This window comes from Gavia stellata, chromosome 3 (genome assembly GCF_030936135.1).
Source record: "Gavia stellata isolate bGavSte3 chromosome 3, bGavSte3.hap2, whole genome shotgun sequence".
NCBI classification, from domain to species: domain Eukaryota; kingdom Metazoa; phylum Chordata; class Aves; order Gaviiformes; family Gaviidae; genus Gavia; species Gavia stellata.
In genome coordinates, this window is record NC_082596.1 from 18,061,129 (window position 1) to 18,079,161 (window position 18,033).

An 18,033-nucleotide genomic window follows, 5' to 3' on the forward strand; every position below is an offset into this window, starting at 1 on the left:
TCAGAAAGTTGTGGAAAGGCAGTGAAAGAGAAGGATTCTCAGGGCTCAGTACAGAAATCACTGCAAAGATTATCCTTCCTCTTTTTCTTCCTTGTTCACATATCCCTATTGCACTTGTTGTGCAGTGAGGAAGATGGGCCACTGTTAGTCTTCCTAAGTGTTCTCTCACCAGTTATTCTTTTGTTTGTAGTGTTTAATAGCTGACATCTAAGCAATTATGCTGTTTCAATGTGATAGAAATATATGTGCTTGTGGTGGGTTGACCATGGCTAGACGCCAGGTGCCCACCACTCCCCCTTCTCAACTGCACAGAGCACAGAAAATATAATGAAAGGCTCGTGGGCCAAGAGAAGGACAGGGAGAGATCACTCACCAATTACTGTCACAGGCAAAACAGACTCAACCTGGGGAAGTTTAATTTAATCTATTACCAATCAAATCAGAGTAGGATAATGAGAAATAAAAAATAGATCTTAAAACACCTTCCCCTCACTCCTCCCTTCATCCCCGGGCTCAACTTCACTCCTGAATTCTCTACCTCCTCCCCCACCAGCAGCACAGGGGGACGGTGAATGGGGGTGTGGTCAGTTCATCACATGTTGTTTGTGCTGCTCCTTTCTCCTCAGGGTGAGGACTCCTCACACTCTTCCCCTGCTCCAGCGTGGGGTCCTTCCCACATGAGACAATCCCCCACAAACTTCACCAACGTGAGTCCTTTCCACAGGCTGCAGTTCTTCGCTAACTGCTCCAGCATGGGTCCTTTCCACGGGGTGCAGTCCTTCAGGAAGAGACTGCTCCAGCATGGATCCCCCACGGGGTCACAAGTCCTGCCAGCAAACATGCTCCAGCGTGGGCTCCTCTCTCCATGGGTCCACAGGTCCTGTCAGGAGCCTGCTCCAGTGTGGACTTCCCATGGGGTCACAGCCTCCTTTGGGCATCCACCTGCTGCGGTGTGGGGTCCTCCACAGGCTGCAGGTGGATGTCTGCTCCACCATAGACCTCCATGGGCTGCAGGGGCACAGCCTGCCTCACCATGGTCTTCACCAGGGGCTGCAGGGGAATCTCTGCTCCGGTGCCTGGAGCACCTCCTCCCCCTCCTTCTTCACTGACCTTGGTGTCTGCAGAGTTGTTTCTCTCACATATTCTCATTCCTCTCTTTTCCGGCTGCTGTGTGCAGAAGTTTTTTCCCCTTCTTAACTATGTTATCCCAGAGGTGCTACCACCATCACTGATTGGCTCAGCCTTGGTCCGTCTTGGAGCTGGCTGGCATTGGCTCTGTTGGACATAGGGGAAGCTTCTAGCAGCTTCTCACAGAAACCACCCCTGTAACTCACTACCAAAACCTTGCCATGCAAACCCAATACAGTGCTAAAAGCAGATTGCAGATCAACAATTACTACATTTTCATTTGTTTGTCAGGGTCTTACGCACTATGAAGTCAGTGGTAGAATTGCTGTCAACTTCAGTGTTTGTCAGTTTACTCTGAAGATCAATTCTTTTTTCCAGTGGCTTCACAACTTGAGGCACCAAACATCGGGATTAATGTTTGTTAGCCTTCTCCCAGATGTGAGCTTTTACCTGTGAGAATCTGCAAGACTGGAACCAAATAAATCACAAGGAAATGGTATTGTAGGTGGAGGAATATAGTAATTCTGTTACTTATTGGGCTAATGCTTGCATTACAGAAGCTAAGGTGATATCTGGTGTGCTCTTAGTTATATTTACAGCATTTAAAAGTAGTTAGTATTAATTTTATTGGTAGCAAATTTGCTACATGAATCAGAAGAAAATACATGATGATTTGTCTGGGCTATTTTGCTGATGGTAGCAAAATTATATTTTGGCAAAGATCTATAAACAGATGTGGCTCCGAAATAGCAGACATACTCATTGACACAGCTTTTGTTTTTAAACACAGTCACTCTATTTATTCTTTTAAGTATTGGTAGGGTACAGCAATATTTTTAGTCAACAGGGTTTTTTTATATTGCTAGGAACTAGGATAGGTTTCTTTATAATTCATTTGTGAAAAGAAAAAATGAGTTCTGTAGTACAGTATTTTTAAAAAGACTTCTATTTTGGAGTCTGAGAGAAAGCTATTAGTCTTGCATGATACTTCTAGTTTTCTGCTCTTAACTTGTTATATGAGCTCTTAACTTGTTAAGAGCTGCTCTTAACTTGTTATATTTTTCTTTCCAGTTTGCATAACCTTCAGTAATGTAACTATGAAAGTTTACCTAGAAGAACTTTTTCAAATCAGTACTTGGTAAAATTTACTTCAATAAATATTTAAAAATCAATATACAGATCCTTCAAAATCATTGAACCAGTATGCTACCCATTGTTTTAATGGACATTTTATTTCTGTGAACTAACAATTAAAAAATATTCTCCCGATTGTCCTTAATGCATGAAAACAAAACTTCATTATCACCTTTTTAATATTTTTTTATTCCTTTCACAGTAAAGGACCTGAACCTGTGATGAGGTTCCTCAGTTTTGTTGTATTTAGTGGATGCTAAATGCACTGGCTAATTAGTGAGATTAAACCCAAGATACGTTTTTACCTTAATTTTTTCTATCTGGTCATAAAATAATTTAGCAGAACTTTTAAGAGACAAAACCTTACATTTTAAACTCTAAACTACTGTAATTAAGAGGTTTTTTACAGTCACTAACATGTTTCTTTCTGTTAGAAGTGTGTGTCATTATGTGTGTCAGAATTCTTTAAAGCCCTTTGCCTGTGATGCTATACTCCTTAAATTTTTTTTTCCTTGTCATTAATTTTTCAGCAATATTGGCTGTTTTTTCAGGCTCTAGGGCAAGTTTTATTCATGTTAGCACTCTAATTAAGCAGAAATAAGAATTGTGTTTCAGGTATGCTTCAAACATTTGGATAATAAACTGAATAAGTAATGCGATACGGTACTTCCATCTAGTAACATGGTATTTCCATATAAGTTATTTGAAAGGTATTTCCATTTCTGAAAGTAATAGCACTACATTCACAATCAATTTTATTAGTTCATAGAAAAAATTTTGACATGAGAGCCTCAAAAACAATTTTTGAGTTATTAGACATATATGCACCATTAAGATAGAAGATACACAACATCAGTCATGTTCTCTTACCTTACCAAATGAAATCTGTGAATCACTATTTGAGAATTATTTTCTCATAGAATTAGTTCTGTTGGTGTTAGAACTGATTTTGTAAATCTCCAATATTTACCTAGTTTATTCAGCATAAGATTGTATGTTAGAAAAGAGAGCATTATTGTGTCAGTCAAATACTCTCTGACCAGGTTCTTTTAAAGATGCTACATGTGGAGCATATAATGTTTAGTATCAAATTTGCTTATTTAAAGATACTTGCTGTTACACAGGACTTCTAATTGAGCAGAGTGATACAAAATATATTGCATAACAACATAAATGTAGGTTACACTGAGCAAAATATATAGCAATTGCAATATACAGTTTATCACTTACACCAATGTGATTCCTATTACAGGTAACTATAATATGCCCACCATCATAACACTGGGCATCCCCAGTGGCTGGAAGGAATACATGGGTTGAAGCTAGCTCAAGCCCATTGCTCTCTTTGAGGATATTTTGTTAGTTGTCTAGTTTTTATACTATATGTTGGGCTCAGCCAAATACTCACTGTCCCCATGCTGGTCCGGTTAACTCAGGGAGACATTCACGCTCTTAATGAACTCGGGGAGAAACATTTTCACCACCAGTTAATCCACTCAACTGTTGATAGCTGTTTATCCAAAACAAAGGGCACCCTCTGGTCCTCTTTGTGTTGAGATAAAAGTCAGATTCTTTGCAACAGCTGTGCTCAGTCACACCCTGTATTATTCCCTGAACTTTATGGACACATCTCCATTGCCCATCTCCTCTGAGCTTTATTCCTTTGTAGGGGTTTATTGGTGTATTCACAACCAATATATAATTGGTTGTGATAACTGGTCGAGTAATTTCACGATTATTGACATATTGTGACAAATCTATTCCTATGGTCATGTTTGCAATACTTGAACTATTAAAACTTACACCCATTAAAATGACTCTGATGTAAACAACTTAATTGTGAAAGTGTCTTGCATCTGACATTTGGGAAATCACCTATGAATGGCTTTGGTTTGACAACTTACCAGCTGTTTGAAAATTGGAAAAAGATTATTGGAGAACAAACTTAAACATCACTAGATGTTCACTAAAATAAAATACGATAATAGAAGTAGCGTAAGATGGGTATGCTTCTTTTCTCAGTGTAATGTGACTGCTGCACATCATGTGTCAGACTGCATATTGTAGGGATTAAGCGCAACTTGCTTTATGAAAACATTTTTGGTTAAAGCAAAAGAGGAAATAATGAAATTTTTGCATGACAGTGTAAAGTGAGTGAAACAATGCTAATCAAAATAATAAATAGTAGATTGTAAAAATATGTGCTGCCAGTAGTATAATAATTTTTAAATAATTGAAATGTGAAGCAATTACTTGTTAAGACCTTAACTTTGCATTCCAAGTCTAACATGTTAAAAACCTTAAGCAATAGTTCACCTAAAAGGTAATAAAATTCTATTCTCAACAAGAAAATATACATTTCTAAGGGGTTGTTACAGAAATTGTAACCAAGAAGACTCTCCAAACCAAATGATAGTTTAGAAAGCCGACACTGGTTTATTGCAGCACTGGGTGCATGGCGGATTTCTACTAGCATGCATACCTTGGTTGGCACTGACACACATAGTTATACAGTCAAAGTATACATATTCATATTATTTCCAGACACAGCTGCCCCATTTCCAGGAAAACTAATACATATTTAAATTCCTCTAACGTAATATCTTGTGTGATGATTTGCACGTCTGGGGGTCTCTGGTGGTCCTTGGTGGTCATCTGGGGAGAGATACCCTTACTCTCTTTATCCTTATTTGGTCATGAGTCATTTAAGGATACAGGTCTTGATCAAATTCCAAAATACTTCTCTATAACACATTATGTATCACTACACACCATTACACACACTAAATAGGTTATTGTATACTCAAAAGATCCTTGTACAGTAGCATTGTCTTTAACAGGTGCGTATCCTGGTTACCAGATTAAGTTCCCATCACTGTCCTCAAGGATACTTGAATTCCATTGCTATAATCTGGTTCCATACAGCAATTTAGAGGTCTGTCCTTAGTATTATAGCTAAATTTTTTAAGTCTTTGGTATCAGGGTGATTTAAATGGCATTTATATTTTTTTTAACAGCTGAGGATGCATGTGGAGGAACTATGAGAGGATCCAGTGGTATCATCTCGAGCCCCAACTTTCCTAATGAATATCATAATAATGCGGATTGCACATGGACAATTGTGGCAGAGCCTGGGGATACTATCTCACTCATATTTACAGATTTCCAAATGGAAGAAAAATACGATTATTTGGAAGTAGAAGGTTCTGAACCACCTACAATATGGTAAGTCAACTATTGAATTTTAATGTGGCAAAAAAAAAAGATTATGAAATGTGGTAGGAGAACTCTGTTACTTTTCCTTTTGTCAATAGATAGTCTTGCTGAAAACAAAAAAATCCCAGTAATGATTGTTACTATGTCATATATGTTGATATTCTAATTGCAGCTGTAAAATAATTTCCAAATATATTCCAAGCATGTAATGTCGAGATGAAAGGCACTATCTTTGTCTGTAGGTCCAACCATTCTAATCATTATTGTATTAAAAATGATATATTTCGAAACATAATGTAATGGACTGTTGTACTGGTAAGGATTGGTGGAGCTTTCAGGGAGTTTCGTGATGTCAGAAAGTGAATGGCATGGAGTCCTTTCAGCACAGAGCTGGGGTAAGTAGCATTGGTCATACCTGTTGTTCACAGATTCTGGAGGAGTTTCTGTACAGACAACCATATACGTGGTCTCACTATATAATGTGCTGGAGGTATGGCTGGTGTTACACTCATCTAGACATTTACATCCTGATCTGAGAGATACAACACCCTGACCTGAGTAGCCACAGCACTTTTTGGTTTGGGTTTTATTCCAAATATACTAACTTTAGAGAGGATTTCTGTTTGTTTGTTTGTTGACTTGGCAGTAGTAACAATATTTTTGCTAGGCTGGCTTCTGCAATTCCTGATCTCAGCATAGATGCATTGTGTAAAACAAGTAGAAGAAGTAAAACAGTAAACAACCTCTTTCAAGATCAGGTTCAGTTAAGTAGAAAAAAAATGATACATTCTGTGGTTCTCTGGCCTGGTAGTTTTATTGTAACACGGCATCACACTATTCAAGAAACACATGAATATGACAAATCCTTGTTTGTTGTATTGGTTTAAATATACTATTGGTTCATAAAAAAAAGGACCTACATAAACCCATAAATAACAGTTATGTTCTCCAGTAAAATCTTAAGCTCTTAACTGGTTTGTAAAACATTATGACGGTTCTGTACAACAGACAAAGGCATTTGAACAACAGGTGATACAACAGGTTATTGGCTAGACACATTAAAGTCAGTAGAGTCTTGTTTTCTTATTATCGACACAAAAAACCCCAAACATAGCATAGACCAAATAAAAGAAATTATTTTTAATTTTATAATAAGAAAATATCCCAAATTAGATAATTACATAGTTTCAAAAACATCAGTCTCAGTTTCTACAAGTGATTCTTATAAGTAATATTCCTTACTACTTCAGGGTATAGTAGAAGCCTATACGCTAAGTCTCAGCTTTAGCAAATAGTATTTCATAATTTGAGTTAATTCATACTGCCACGTACATAGTTAATTACCTGTATTAGAATATTACTTAATTGCCATTGAGTTTTTCAAGCTGTTGAACTGAAATCTTTTGAACTAGCTGTCAGATAAAATAATTTTTAAACAATAATTCATAATAATTATTAGTGAGGTAACACCAATGACATACAGACAATATGAATCTCTTGAATAGCTAAATGTGCATTCGATTACTCTGGAATGTGTTTTATGTATTCAGTCATGAGCTTCAAACGGTTTAATTTTTTTTTCAAAAGGCTTTGTCTATATTTAAATGATATAACAAGATTACTTTATGTATGGAAATTCTCATGTTATCTGTTTACAAAACATAAAAAATTACAATGCTAATTTAATAATTGCTTATGTAGAGAAGCATATTGAGAGCATTTTTTTTTTTTGCTTGTCATTTATATTGCCTAAATTAGACTGATATATTCAATTATGCAAAAGTATTCCCCCCATATGTTAGGAAAAATAGATTTGAAAAGCTTAATTAACAACAATTTCTTGATTATATTTACAATGGTAATACTTTATATCTCCTTAGGCTATAGTTTGAGATTTAGTTCAAGATATCTTAGTTTATAAAGTTTACATAGAAGTATACTTCTAAAACTAAAGCCAGACTCTTGATCTTTCATTCTGGAAAACAAATAGTACATAATTTTTAAAATTACTAAAACCATATTGGTTGTTGTGGGTAGTAAATAGTATTATAAAATAATTTCATAGATATTTTATTGCTTTACATGACTATTATTACACCTATTGATTTAAAAAAACCTCAAGCTTTTGTTCTGCACATCTGCTGTGTAATGAAATATCCCTGCTTTTTGTTTCTAAGTAGAACAATGAGCTAGAATATACCTCAAGTAGATAGTCTGGGGTTATCCATGAGACAAGACTTGGAGTTCTTCATGAAGTGCTAACTTTCTGTAGTCTTCCAGTCTGTCATTATAATATTTCTGTTATGCCAAGTCTTTTCTTTAAGAAAATCTTGATAGGCCATTTACATCTAAGTAGTGGGAAAAAATTGCACAAGATGCCCTTCAGGGTTTTTGTTGTCTGATGTCAGGGGCTGATTCTGATGTTTGGTAACTTGAATTGAATGAAGGTGTTTTTTTCATTTTGGAAGTGAAACGGAGAGAAAATTATTAGTTTGAGGAAACTATTTTCCCCTTTTTTTCTCAGCAAAACAAAACCCTGAAAATAAATGGGATCTAGTGAAATGTTCCTTTTTGCCTAAGTGAAAAGTCGAGGTTAGAGACATTAATTGGTGAAAGAAGTAGCAATGTCATTGTGGGATAATTTTGCCAGCATATGGAAGGTCAGAGTTAAATATTCTGAGAGTACCTGAACACATAAGACTTTTCTAACGTTTACCTCTAGGATACTTCGGTTGTAATGCTTCAGTCTGTTGATCACTTTTAATGGAATGCTTAATAATCACTGAGCAGAAAACTAGAATGATTCTCTGGGCTGCTTTGACATGGGTGTCCTGGATTCCAGCATGTACTTTAGTCTGAATTGTTAAGACTCTAGTTAAATTGTACAGACAAAGTGGTAGAACCTCCTTCCCAGAATACTCCATGAAAGATGTGCTTAGAGCAGTCTCCTGCTGAGAGTGAGTGAGGATGGAAAGTATATATTTCACACTGTCCTAGGCGAAGACATTAAATCTGTATTTTCTTTTCCTGATTACCAGCTTAATTTAGCTGTTGTTGAAAAACAAGTTGACAATTTCTCCTTCTACATGTTTGGAGAGCTTGGTTATTACAAAAAAAAAAAAAAAAAAAAAATCAGCAAAGGTATTAGACTAATTGAACTTGAATGATTAGTTTTGAATTAACCAATACATTTTTGGTGGATAGACTGGAAAGTGATAGAAAATAATGGTTGTCATAAAGTATGTGCTTAGAGTTTTCAATTCAGAGAACTACTGCTGTAGTCTGAATAAGGAACACAATTTCTTTGCAAAGAACACATAATTATGCACATTTTTTATTATTTGTTAACGTGAAGGTGTGCATTAATGTGAAGGTATTTGAGAGTGTAGCAGTGTCTCAAATGTTGTAGGGAAAATGTACTTCGCTTCTACCATGACAAAAAAAACCCTAAAGTTTTCAGCTCTGTTCTCTCTAGGTAAGAGTGTACTTAGGAGAAAACCTTTGTGTAGTAGTCTAACATTTGACCTACCACTGGCATGTTCATAGAAAATAGTAGGACACCTAAGTACTCTGTTATCAAAGATAAATTTGAAATATGATGTAATTACTCCTTTTAAAACAAAATACTTTACTCTCTCTTACTGATAGTGTATTCTTGGGTATTTCAAAATGTTTCCTATTTAATTTTCCTAAAATGTAAAGGAGGTTTAGAATTTTCCATAGTAAATTGAAGTATTGTATTGTCTAGACCATCACTGTTTCTGATTTTAACCAAATTATTTTTTTATTTATAAATGCAGATAAAATGTAAAATGCTACTTACTGAATGAAATTTGTTGGTGAAATGATAGGCGATTTATTTCTGTTCTGAAATATATTTAAATATTTCATTGTTTGATATTGCATATTTTGTGCATCATATCAATTGCATTAAAATAGACAGCTGTTAGAGAACAATGGCTATCAAAATTAATTTCTCCCTTGTAACAGTGATATTGCACATTTTTTTTCCCCCACAGAAACACTCCCTTTGTATTGATTTTAAATATTCTGTGGAGAATGAAAATACGTTTTGTTAAAAAAGTCTTTCCTTTAACTTAGATGCAACAAAAAACTATCCGGTTTTAAAAGGTTTTGTCTGAGATATACTTAAAACTCTTTTGATCCTTATAATAAACTTCTTCAAGATAGTCTGTTAGCTTAAGACTCCCTTGCGGATTGTATGGATGAGAAAGAATAAGAACACAAAAATATGGGTCTTTGTTTGGGTTGCCAAATCAGAATTTATTCCAAGTAACTAGTTATTTGTTTCTTACCAATTTGGGTCTATCCTTGACCTGGGAACATTCCTGATGAACATTTCAGTGGATATGACGTGTTTCCATTAATTGTTTTTATATTGTTTACTCTTCTGTATAGACCAGCTAAGGACAATTTAATGAGTACGCTTTATTCATTGCAAATTTATGGCAATCATAATATCCCCATAAGAGTTTTGTGAAGCCATTTCTCATTTAAAAAAAAAAAAAGTTCATGAAAGCTGGAATCTCAAATAAAAATATGAGAAAACATCTAGTCCTCTAGTCCTGAATAAATAATATCAGTGTACTGGTTGACCAGTAGATTTAAACACAGCATTCTTGAATTGTAGAATCTTGTAGATTCTCTTTTAAATTTTGTAAGAAGATAATTACATTTTAATTTCAAGTATTATCATAGTAGTGCACTTGCTGGCTTTTTTCTGAATCCAAGCTTACAAACTCTGTTAATGAATTTTTAAAATATTAGTATTATGTTTAGAAACCAGTTAGGGAAATAATATACAGTGTTTTATAGAGGAACAATAAGCTTAAATAAATATTCATGGAGAATAAACTTTTATGTTAAATAAACAAATGGTAATTTACCTCTAAGTTAAATAAAGTTCACAGAGAAATACTAATTTTGTAAAGTTTTGGTGATGATGTAGCTCGGTATTGCAGTAGCATCTGAACATCATTAAGAATAGCCATTTTGGATCAGTAAATGTTTATATTTGGAGTTCAGTGTCTGATAGTAGCAATAGTAGTTGCTTAGGAAAAGAGTAGAAGACATCAGGATGATATGGTGTGCTCTTCCCCCTTGTGTAGACTCCCAGCTTCTGTAGTTAGTGATTTAGGAACTTCTTGAACCAACATTTGCCTTAAAATCATGTGTTAAATAGCTGTAAATAGATCCTTCTTTTGTTAATTAGTCATTCTTCAAGGGTTATTCTTCAAGATCCTCTGAAGAGTACCAAATAAGGATTTTTTTTAAATCCAAGCAGGCTGTATCAATGAGTTCCCTGTTACCCAAACAATCATGTATTCCTTAAAATAATCTTAATCAATGTGTCAGTCATAACTTTCCTCTATAGAAGCTGTATCATCCCTTTCCTTGCATTCATCCCTATATATACAAATGCTCTTCCTTTTTACCATTTTAATCAATTCTCTGAAGTAATGAAGCGTATCGGCCTATGGCTTTCTCTTCACTTTAAAATAACTTAGGTCCTCACTTTCCTCCCAAGTCCTGGATACCTGGTCATCAATGTTGTGTGAGGATCTGTTTTCCTCAAGATTCCCTTCTCCCTAAGACTGAATCAGATACAGTTGTGGGATCAATATGTCCTAGGTTCCACCTCAGTTGACAGTATGAACAAGAATATGTTGGGCTCCTCTTCATTATTCATATGGTAGTCATTGATCACTATTCCAGGATGGCAGTATGCATTTTGATAGCGTCACACATTTTCACAAGCTTGTAGCCTTTATACCATGTTGTAAAAACATCACCATGGAGGTTTACAATACACATGACAACAGCACATTACCTCAGACATTTTGAGCAGTAAGAACAGAAAAAAAAACTATCTTAGAACAATGGAGAAGGGCCCAGAGGAAATTTTGTCCAAGTGCTACCCAACCTGAATGTTGCCCATTCACTCTAGAAGAGCCTTGGGTAGTGTCATTCTGCATTCATGGCCGGATGCTCTGGGACCATTCCGTGGAACAATTGGTTTTGGCACTGTAGACCTTCTTTAATGTCTAGAGTACAAAGTCTCTTACTCTCATATTCCTCAACGATACTTTTTCTAAAATATACATGGCATCTTATGTGCCATTTTCCATGGCTTTGCTGTCATTTGCAATTTAATGATGGAGAAAATTAGTATTTCCTGACTCTTAATCCCATTTTGCTAGTGCTATAAAAGAACAAAATTATAAACATCCAGTGCTTTGCAGAACTTATAAGCAACATTAGTGAAGAATACATCAACTAGTGCTAATTAAAAGCAAAGTGAGGATGAGCAGACAGATGATAGTTATTATAGAAAAGGGTTTTATTTTAGGTTTTTTTTTTGGGGGGGAGGAAGATGCAGTTAATTCATGTTAGACATCTATATGGTAGTTTTTAATTGCCAGTTCAGTTACAATAGAAATTAGCCTTCAGGAGGCATTTAAAAATTAAGTATACTGTTGTTGATGATTAACCTACAACAGATGCATACATTAACACAACAGGTTCTCAATCATATCTTTATAACAAAGCAGTTATTTGATTTATGCAGCCATCCAGTGTCTGAATAGGTTAGATTTCTTTTCAGTCAATGTACTTGATCAAATGATGCTCATATGTAAGGCTACAGAGGAAAACCTCTGCCTGACTTAAATGTGGCACCACAGGGATACACCTCAGTAGTACAAGTACCAATGAAAATAATAATGTGTTGGAGAAAAGAACAAAACAGACATGAGAAGAAACAGAGATGCACATAAGATATTAAAATAGGGGGAAAAAAACTCCACCTCAGATGTGGTGATTGTTTTGTTGAAAAATCACTTCAAATTAGAAAGTATCAGGTATAATTGTTTCTTTTTTATTAATGAAGGTTGTTGACACTGCCTTAGATATAATTACTGTTTTCTCAGTAGTTATTATACAAAGGTTTTAAATCTGTACTTAATGCTCAGGGGAAGGACTCAGGAAAGTAGTTTTTACAAGTAATATGATCCTAATAAGGATGTTAAATGCCCCAGATGATAGATGGTTTGTAATGTGATACAGTTGAGTTCAAATGTAAAGAATAGTGGCAAAATTGATACTACTTAATACAGGTAAAATGCGTTCAGAAGAATGTTGCAGTTGTAGCCAAATAAATGGAAAAAATTATTCAATTAGTATGGCAAACAAAGTGCAGTTATAAAAACCTTCTGAAAAGTGATTAGCAGAGTATTTGTTTACTGATAGTGGATAGAATTAATTTTTTATTGGATTTAACTGCAAAAAAAATAGATGTAACTGCAAAAAGCAGCCAAGTTTTGGAGTGCCTAAGTTGTTCTTCCCTTCTGAAACAGGGAACAGAAGATAACAGAGATAATGTTTAACTGTAGAACAGGGTAAGCAGAAAGTCAGGAATAGAAGGAATACTGATGATAAAAGTACTGTCTGGTCTGAGTCTTTGATAATCCATGCATTGTGCATTATAGTTTTCATCTCTTTTTCTGAAGGACTGAGAACAGAAATGAAGTCGTTTGCTTTCTCGGAAACAAAAGCCTTCCATAGAAATCAGGTATTTCTGTCCTTTAGTGGTTTGATTTTGTACATGGCATTTCAGCATTTCACCTGTGGCATTTCCATGAGGTCGTTTAGAGCAGTCCAAGAAACGCAGTGCATTCTGTAATGTGTAGGGTCAGGCCCAATGGTAGTGTTAGGAGAAGAATATATTACAGTGACTGTGGAGGCTAGTGGCATGTTTTTCATTGTTCTGTTGTGTGATTCCATTTGGTAACCATCATTTGAAAAGGACTTTGAAACTGACTTTACATGTGGTACTCTCAAAGTGCTTACTGAAACATGAAAAAAATTTGAATCGAAGACAGGAAAAAGATATTAAATCACAAGTTGAACTGTAGAGATGGAGTTAACCAGTAACTAAAACTGTTAAACATCCTATGAACCTGCTAAAGCAATTTTTTTATATTAAGGATCGACAAAATGTTAAAACAGTATCAGAACAATTGTTAATAATTACATGCCATCCAATATGCAGGTGACCAGTCACAACCCACAGCTTCCTGGTCATGACAAAACAGTCAGTAAAATAGAAAATAAGCCATTCATATACGCTTACTGTATGTTTATTTCTTCTGCATATTTGGTGAGAAAAACACCAAAACGCAGCAATCTAGAGCTTTGAAAATGAGCCTTGAACAAATGACTTGTTCTCAAACACCCCTCCCCCCGAAGTTAAAAAAGCCTATTCAAATAATTGTGTCAATTTCAATAAATATTTTTATCCCATAAACTTTTAAACTGTTTTTAAGGTTAACAGTTTTAGGTGTTTCCAAATGTAATACAATGAATTTTCATTATTTTGAAAACCTGAGGGTAAATTAATTTAAGTGTATTTTAAAAATTTAAACATTTGAAAGTTAAATGCAATTTCCTTGTGACATAATTCCTGAACCACGTTAATATTCTGATAACCTATGTCAAGATAGGTATAATAACATGAGGAATGGTACAGAAAAGGGTAAAAGGATGGAAACAGATATGGAAAAGCATCTGTAGAGAGAGGAATAAAATAGGCTAAGGCTTTTAAATCTTGAAAAAAGTGAGAAAGGATGTGAAGGATTCATAAAATTATGAATATTATATGTCAGGTAAATAAGGAACATTCATTCTTCATTTCTTACACTAAAATAAATAGGGACGCTCAATGATTTATCAGGCAGAAGATTTAAAACAAAAGGTAGAACTTTTCTGTAGCGTACCTAATTAAGTTGTGGAAGTCATTGGCATGTGATGTTACAGATGGTAGAAAAATTATAAATAGACTGAAAAACGGATCAGAAATTCATAAAAGAAAAATCTATCAAAGGATATTAAACATAAAGGCCTGCTTGAAGGGCTCCATTCAAGATGCCCGCAGTCCATAAAATTGCTGGAAATTGTGATGATGTATGAAGGGATGAATCTCATTCTGTATAATCACAGTTTCTGACACTCCTGGTGAATTATTTGTTACTGCTCGTTGTCAGAAATAAAATATTAGTCTCAGTGTATTTCTGATCTAACACATCAGTACATACATTCTTAGATACCATCAAGGATATGGTGGGTATTATAGAGGTTATTATAATTCCAGTCATGCCAGTAAGAGTTTTTTGCATTACTTGTATAAACCAAAGAAATTATCATAACTGAGATGTATCAGGAGTAATAGTTTTGCATCTGTAAAACATTTCAGGGGCTGAAGTTCAGAACTTTTCAGTTTGTTATAAAAATATTCTGCCTTCATTTAAGGCTTGTGATAAGAAAACCTAAAGCTGCCAAGTCATTATTTAAGGCTTCAGCAAATATGGAATCTAATATTTCACCTGGCATTATCTAATGTTTAATCATAACCAATGTTAAGATGTGAGCAATACTTTTAATGTAATTTTTGTCTGGTTTCATTTGCCAGCCAATTAGGAATTCTTACTGGACTTTTCTTCTCTCTACTAAAAAGCTTATGAATGAAGGTATTTATATATTTTGATTAAGCAAACTCCTAGTCTTCTTTCTTGGCTAAGTAGAGTTTTCGGATCTTTCTGTGTAAGATCCAGTAAGCAAGTTGCTGGAACCTTCACATCTCTCGATCAGCCTTTTCTGTACACAAACTGAAACACTGGACTGGTATATTTGAATCACCAGAAAAACTACCTGCCGCATAGTACATATTCTCTCATCCTTGAAGCATATAATACAGGTTCTGACATCTTTCACGTGGATATATTGCCCTGCTGCATAAATTCTTTTCCCCATTATTTTTTATGTCAGAGGATAAACTTTTACCATCATCTCTGTTTGCTGAGCAAGAACATACTGGTCTGCATGTCCTAAGTGAAGTTAAGGTTAAAGTGAAGGACTGTTGCAATGAGGCTTAATTTCTGTTCACTAGCTAACACCATGTCTTTCAAAACAAACCCCAACCAACCTTGAACTGAAGCTTCCAACTTTTTAACAAAACTTTCCAATTCTGTATGACTTACTTACAGAATTTGAGATTCAATCCCAAAATGCAGGCATCTTTGCGTGCTTGTGTTTTGTTTTTTTGGGGTGTGTGTATTTTAGTTGTTTTTTTTCCGGATGGTTAATTATAATAAAGGGGGGTTTTCTTAAAAAAGATGGAATTAAGGAAGTGCTACAGCATTAAGTGCAATTAAAAGCAGAGTTCAGCTCCCGTGGGAGAGAAATGAGAGATGATTATGACAGCAGCAAAGGCTAACAGTCCTTAGAGTATTATTTTTTCATTCAATTTTGAATTACAAATGAATCTGCTAGAAAAACCTTCCACAAACCTGTTAGTGGATTTAAACTAGCTAGCTGAAAGTATATGTTTATACTGAAAATTTTGGTAAACATGAAACTATAGCTTTGCTAAATGGTCTGGAAATTATTTTTATTACCATAGTCTATGCATTAGGCATTTATAGCCATACATTGGAATGCTGCCATTCCATTTGCTTTTGGTGACTTTGGACACAGACTCCCCAAAACTGTGAAGCAGAGTAGCACACTGTACTATTCTGTTCTAGAAAGATTCAATACACAGAAATAAAGCTTAAATCCCCAAACTTGTAATTTCAATCATTTGTTGCTGTTTAAAACTAATGCAACTGGAATTAAATTAAAGCCTGATCTATTTAGCATGACTGTTCCTCTTACCTTTTGCGAAGGTTGTTACCGAGGCAGGAAAAAGGTAAAAATGAACCTGGTGGTTGCAATTGCCTTGTTCAGTTTACACAGTGGGATCCATAGTACTTTGCAACATATCCTGTATTTCTGGTCTCTAATTTTCCTTTAGCTGCATCCTGAAGCATGAGACATCTATTTAAATTTTAGTGGCTCATAAGTCATGACAGAAGTATCTGACATGGTGTAAAAGAAATCAGAGTTAGGAGTAGGATGCCATTGGTATCTACCAATGGGGAGAATAATATGGCAGCCAGCTGAAAAATTGGTATTTTTTATGGTACTGCATCAAATAGACAAAAAAAGGAGGTAGAGGTACTGTATCAAATGTCTGGTATATATATTTATTTACATTAAATCAATCAAGAAATAAAAAAGATGGATTTCTTACAATATATCCGTTGGTATTATATTTTCATATATATCTGGTATTCGGAAAAAAAATAAGAGGGTAGTGCTCCCATTATTGAATGTTAAATTAGAAGAGAAAGGCATTCTTTCTATTCTGAAAAATAATCAGAAACATATAAAGGACTTTATTTGATGAAAAGCAGGATTTAATTTATCTGGAAATCAATTGAAAGAGAAGAATGGTAGGATATGGGCCAACTAAGGTTTTAGAAAGAAGCTAGGTCTGTTTTCCATTGCAGAAGTTATTAGGACTGTAGTTACTTTAGCTTCAGTTATGAGAAACAGAAAGAGTCTGTCTAAGAATATGAAGGATTAAGACAATTTGACTGAAATATTATTATTGATGGGTAAATAGGTATCAGTACTAAGTACAAGGACAACAGACATTAAAAAAACATCAAAACATACTTCAAAAAAGAAGGTTTAAGATAATCTGTAGGAGATCTGGCAGTAAGTGGAAGTGAATATATTAAGTACGTAATAACAGACTATCCTAATACAAAAGAAAGATATAAATAATAATAAGACACTATTAAAGCTCCTGATGCAGTCATAAGGATATACAGACCAGAAAGAAATCTTAGAAAAGATGAGAAAAGAACCACATGACTAATGAATAAAAGCATAAAATAAAAATAGGCCACAACAACCCCAGGCAACGCTACAGGCTTGGGGATGAGTGGCTGGAAAGCTCCCCCGCAGAAAAGGACCTGGGGGTGTTGATCGACAGCCGTCTGAAGATGAGCCAGCAGTGTGCCCAGGTGGCCAAGAAGGCCAACGGCATCCTGGCCTGTATCAGAAATAGTGTGGCCAGCAGGAGCAGGGAGGTGATCATGCCTCTGTGCTCGGCTCTGGTGGGGCCGCACCTCGAATACTGTGTTCCGTTTTGGTCCCCTCACTACAAGAAGGACCTTGAGGTGCTGGAGCATGTCCAGAGAAGGGTGACAAAGCTGGTGAGGGGTCTGGAGCACAAGTCTTATGAGGAGCGGCTGAGGGAGCTGGGGTTGTTCAGCCTGGAGAAGAGGAGGCTGAGGGGAGACCTCATCGCTCTCTACAATTACCTGAAAGGGGGTTGCAGAGAGGTGGGTGTTGGTCTCTTCTCCCAAGTGACTAGTGACAGGACTAGAGGAAATGGCCTCAAGTTGCGCCAGGGGAGATTCAGACTGGATATTAGGAAAAATTTTTTTACTGAGTGAGTGGTAACACAATGGAATAGACTGCCCAGGGAAATGGTGGAGTCACCCTCCCTGGAGGTATTCAAGGAGCGTGTGGATGTGGCATTGTGGGACGTGGCTTGATGGGCATGGTGCTGTGTGGTGTGGGTGGTTTTTTGTGTGGTGGTTTTTGTGGGTGGGTGGGTGGTGGTTTTTTTTTTTTTTTTTTTTT

General features: G+C 35.5%; 1 protein-coding gene across 3 annotated transcripts in view; it reads left to right on the top strand.

The window, feature by feature from the left end:
• CSMD3 (CUB and Sushi multiple domains 3) overlaps positions 1–18,033 on the top strand; it is a 731,455-nt gene that overhangs the window by 210,323 nt on the left and 503,099 nt on the right. For all 3 annotated transcript variants that reach the window (XM_059815714.1, XM_059815715.1, XM_059815716.1), the window contains exon 5: positions 5,280–5,487. In XM_059815714.1, the coding sequence (XP_059671697.1) occupies positions 5,280–5,487 (208 nt within the window). The remainder of the gene's footprint in view (positions 1–5,279; positions 5,488–18,033) is intronic.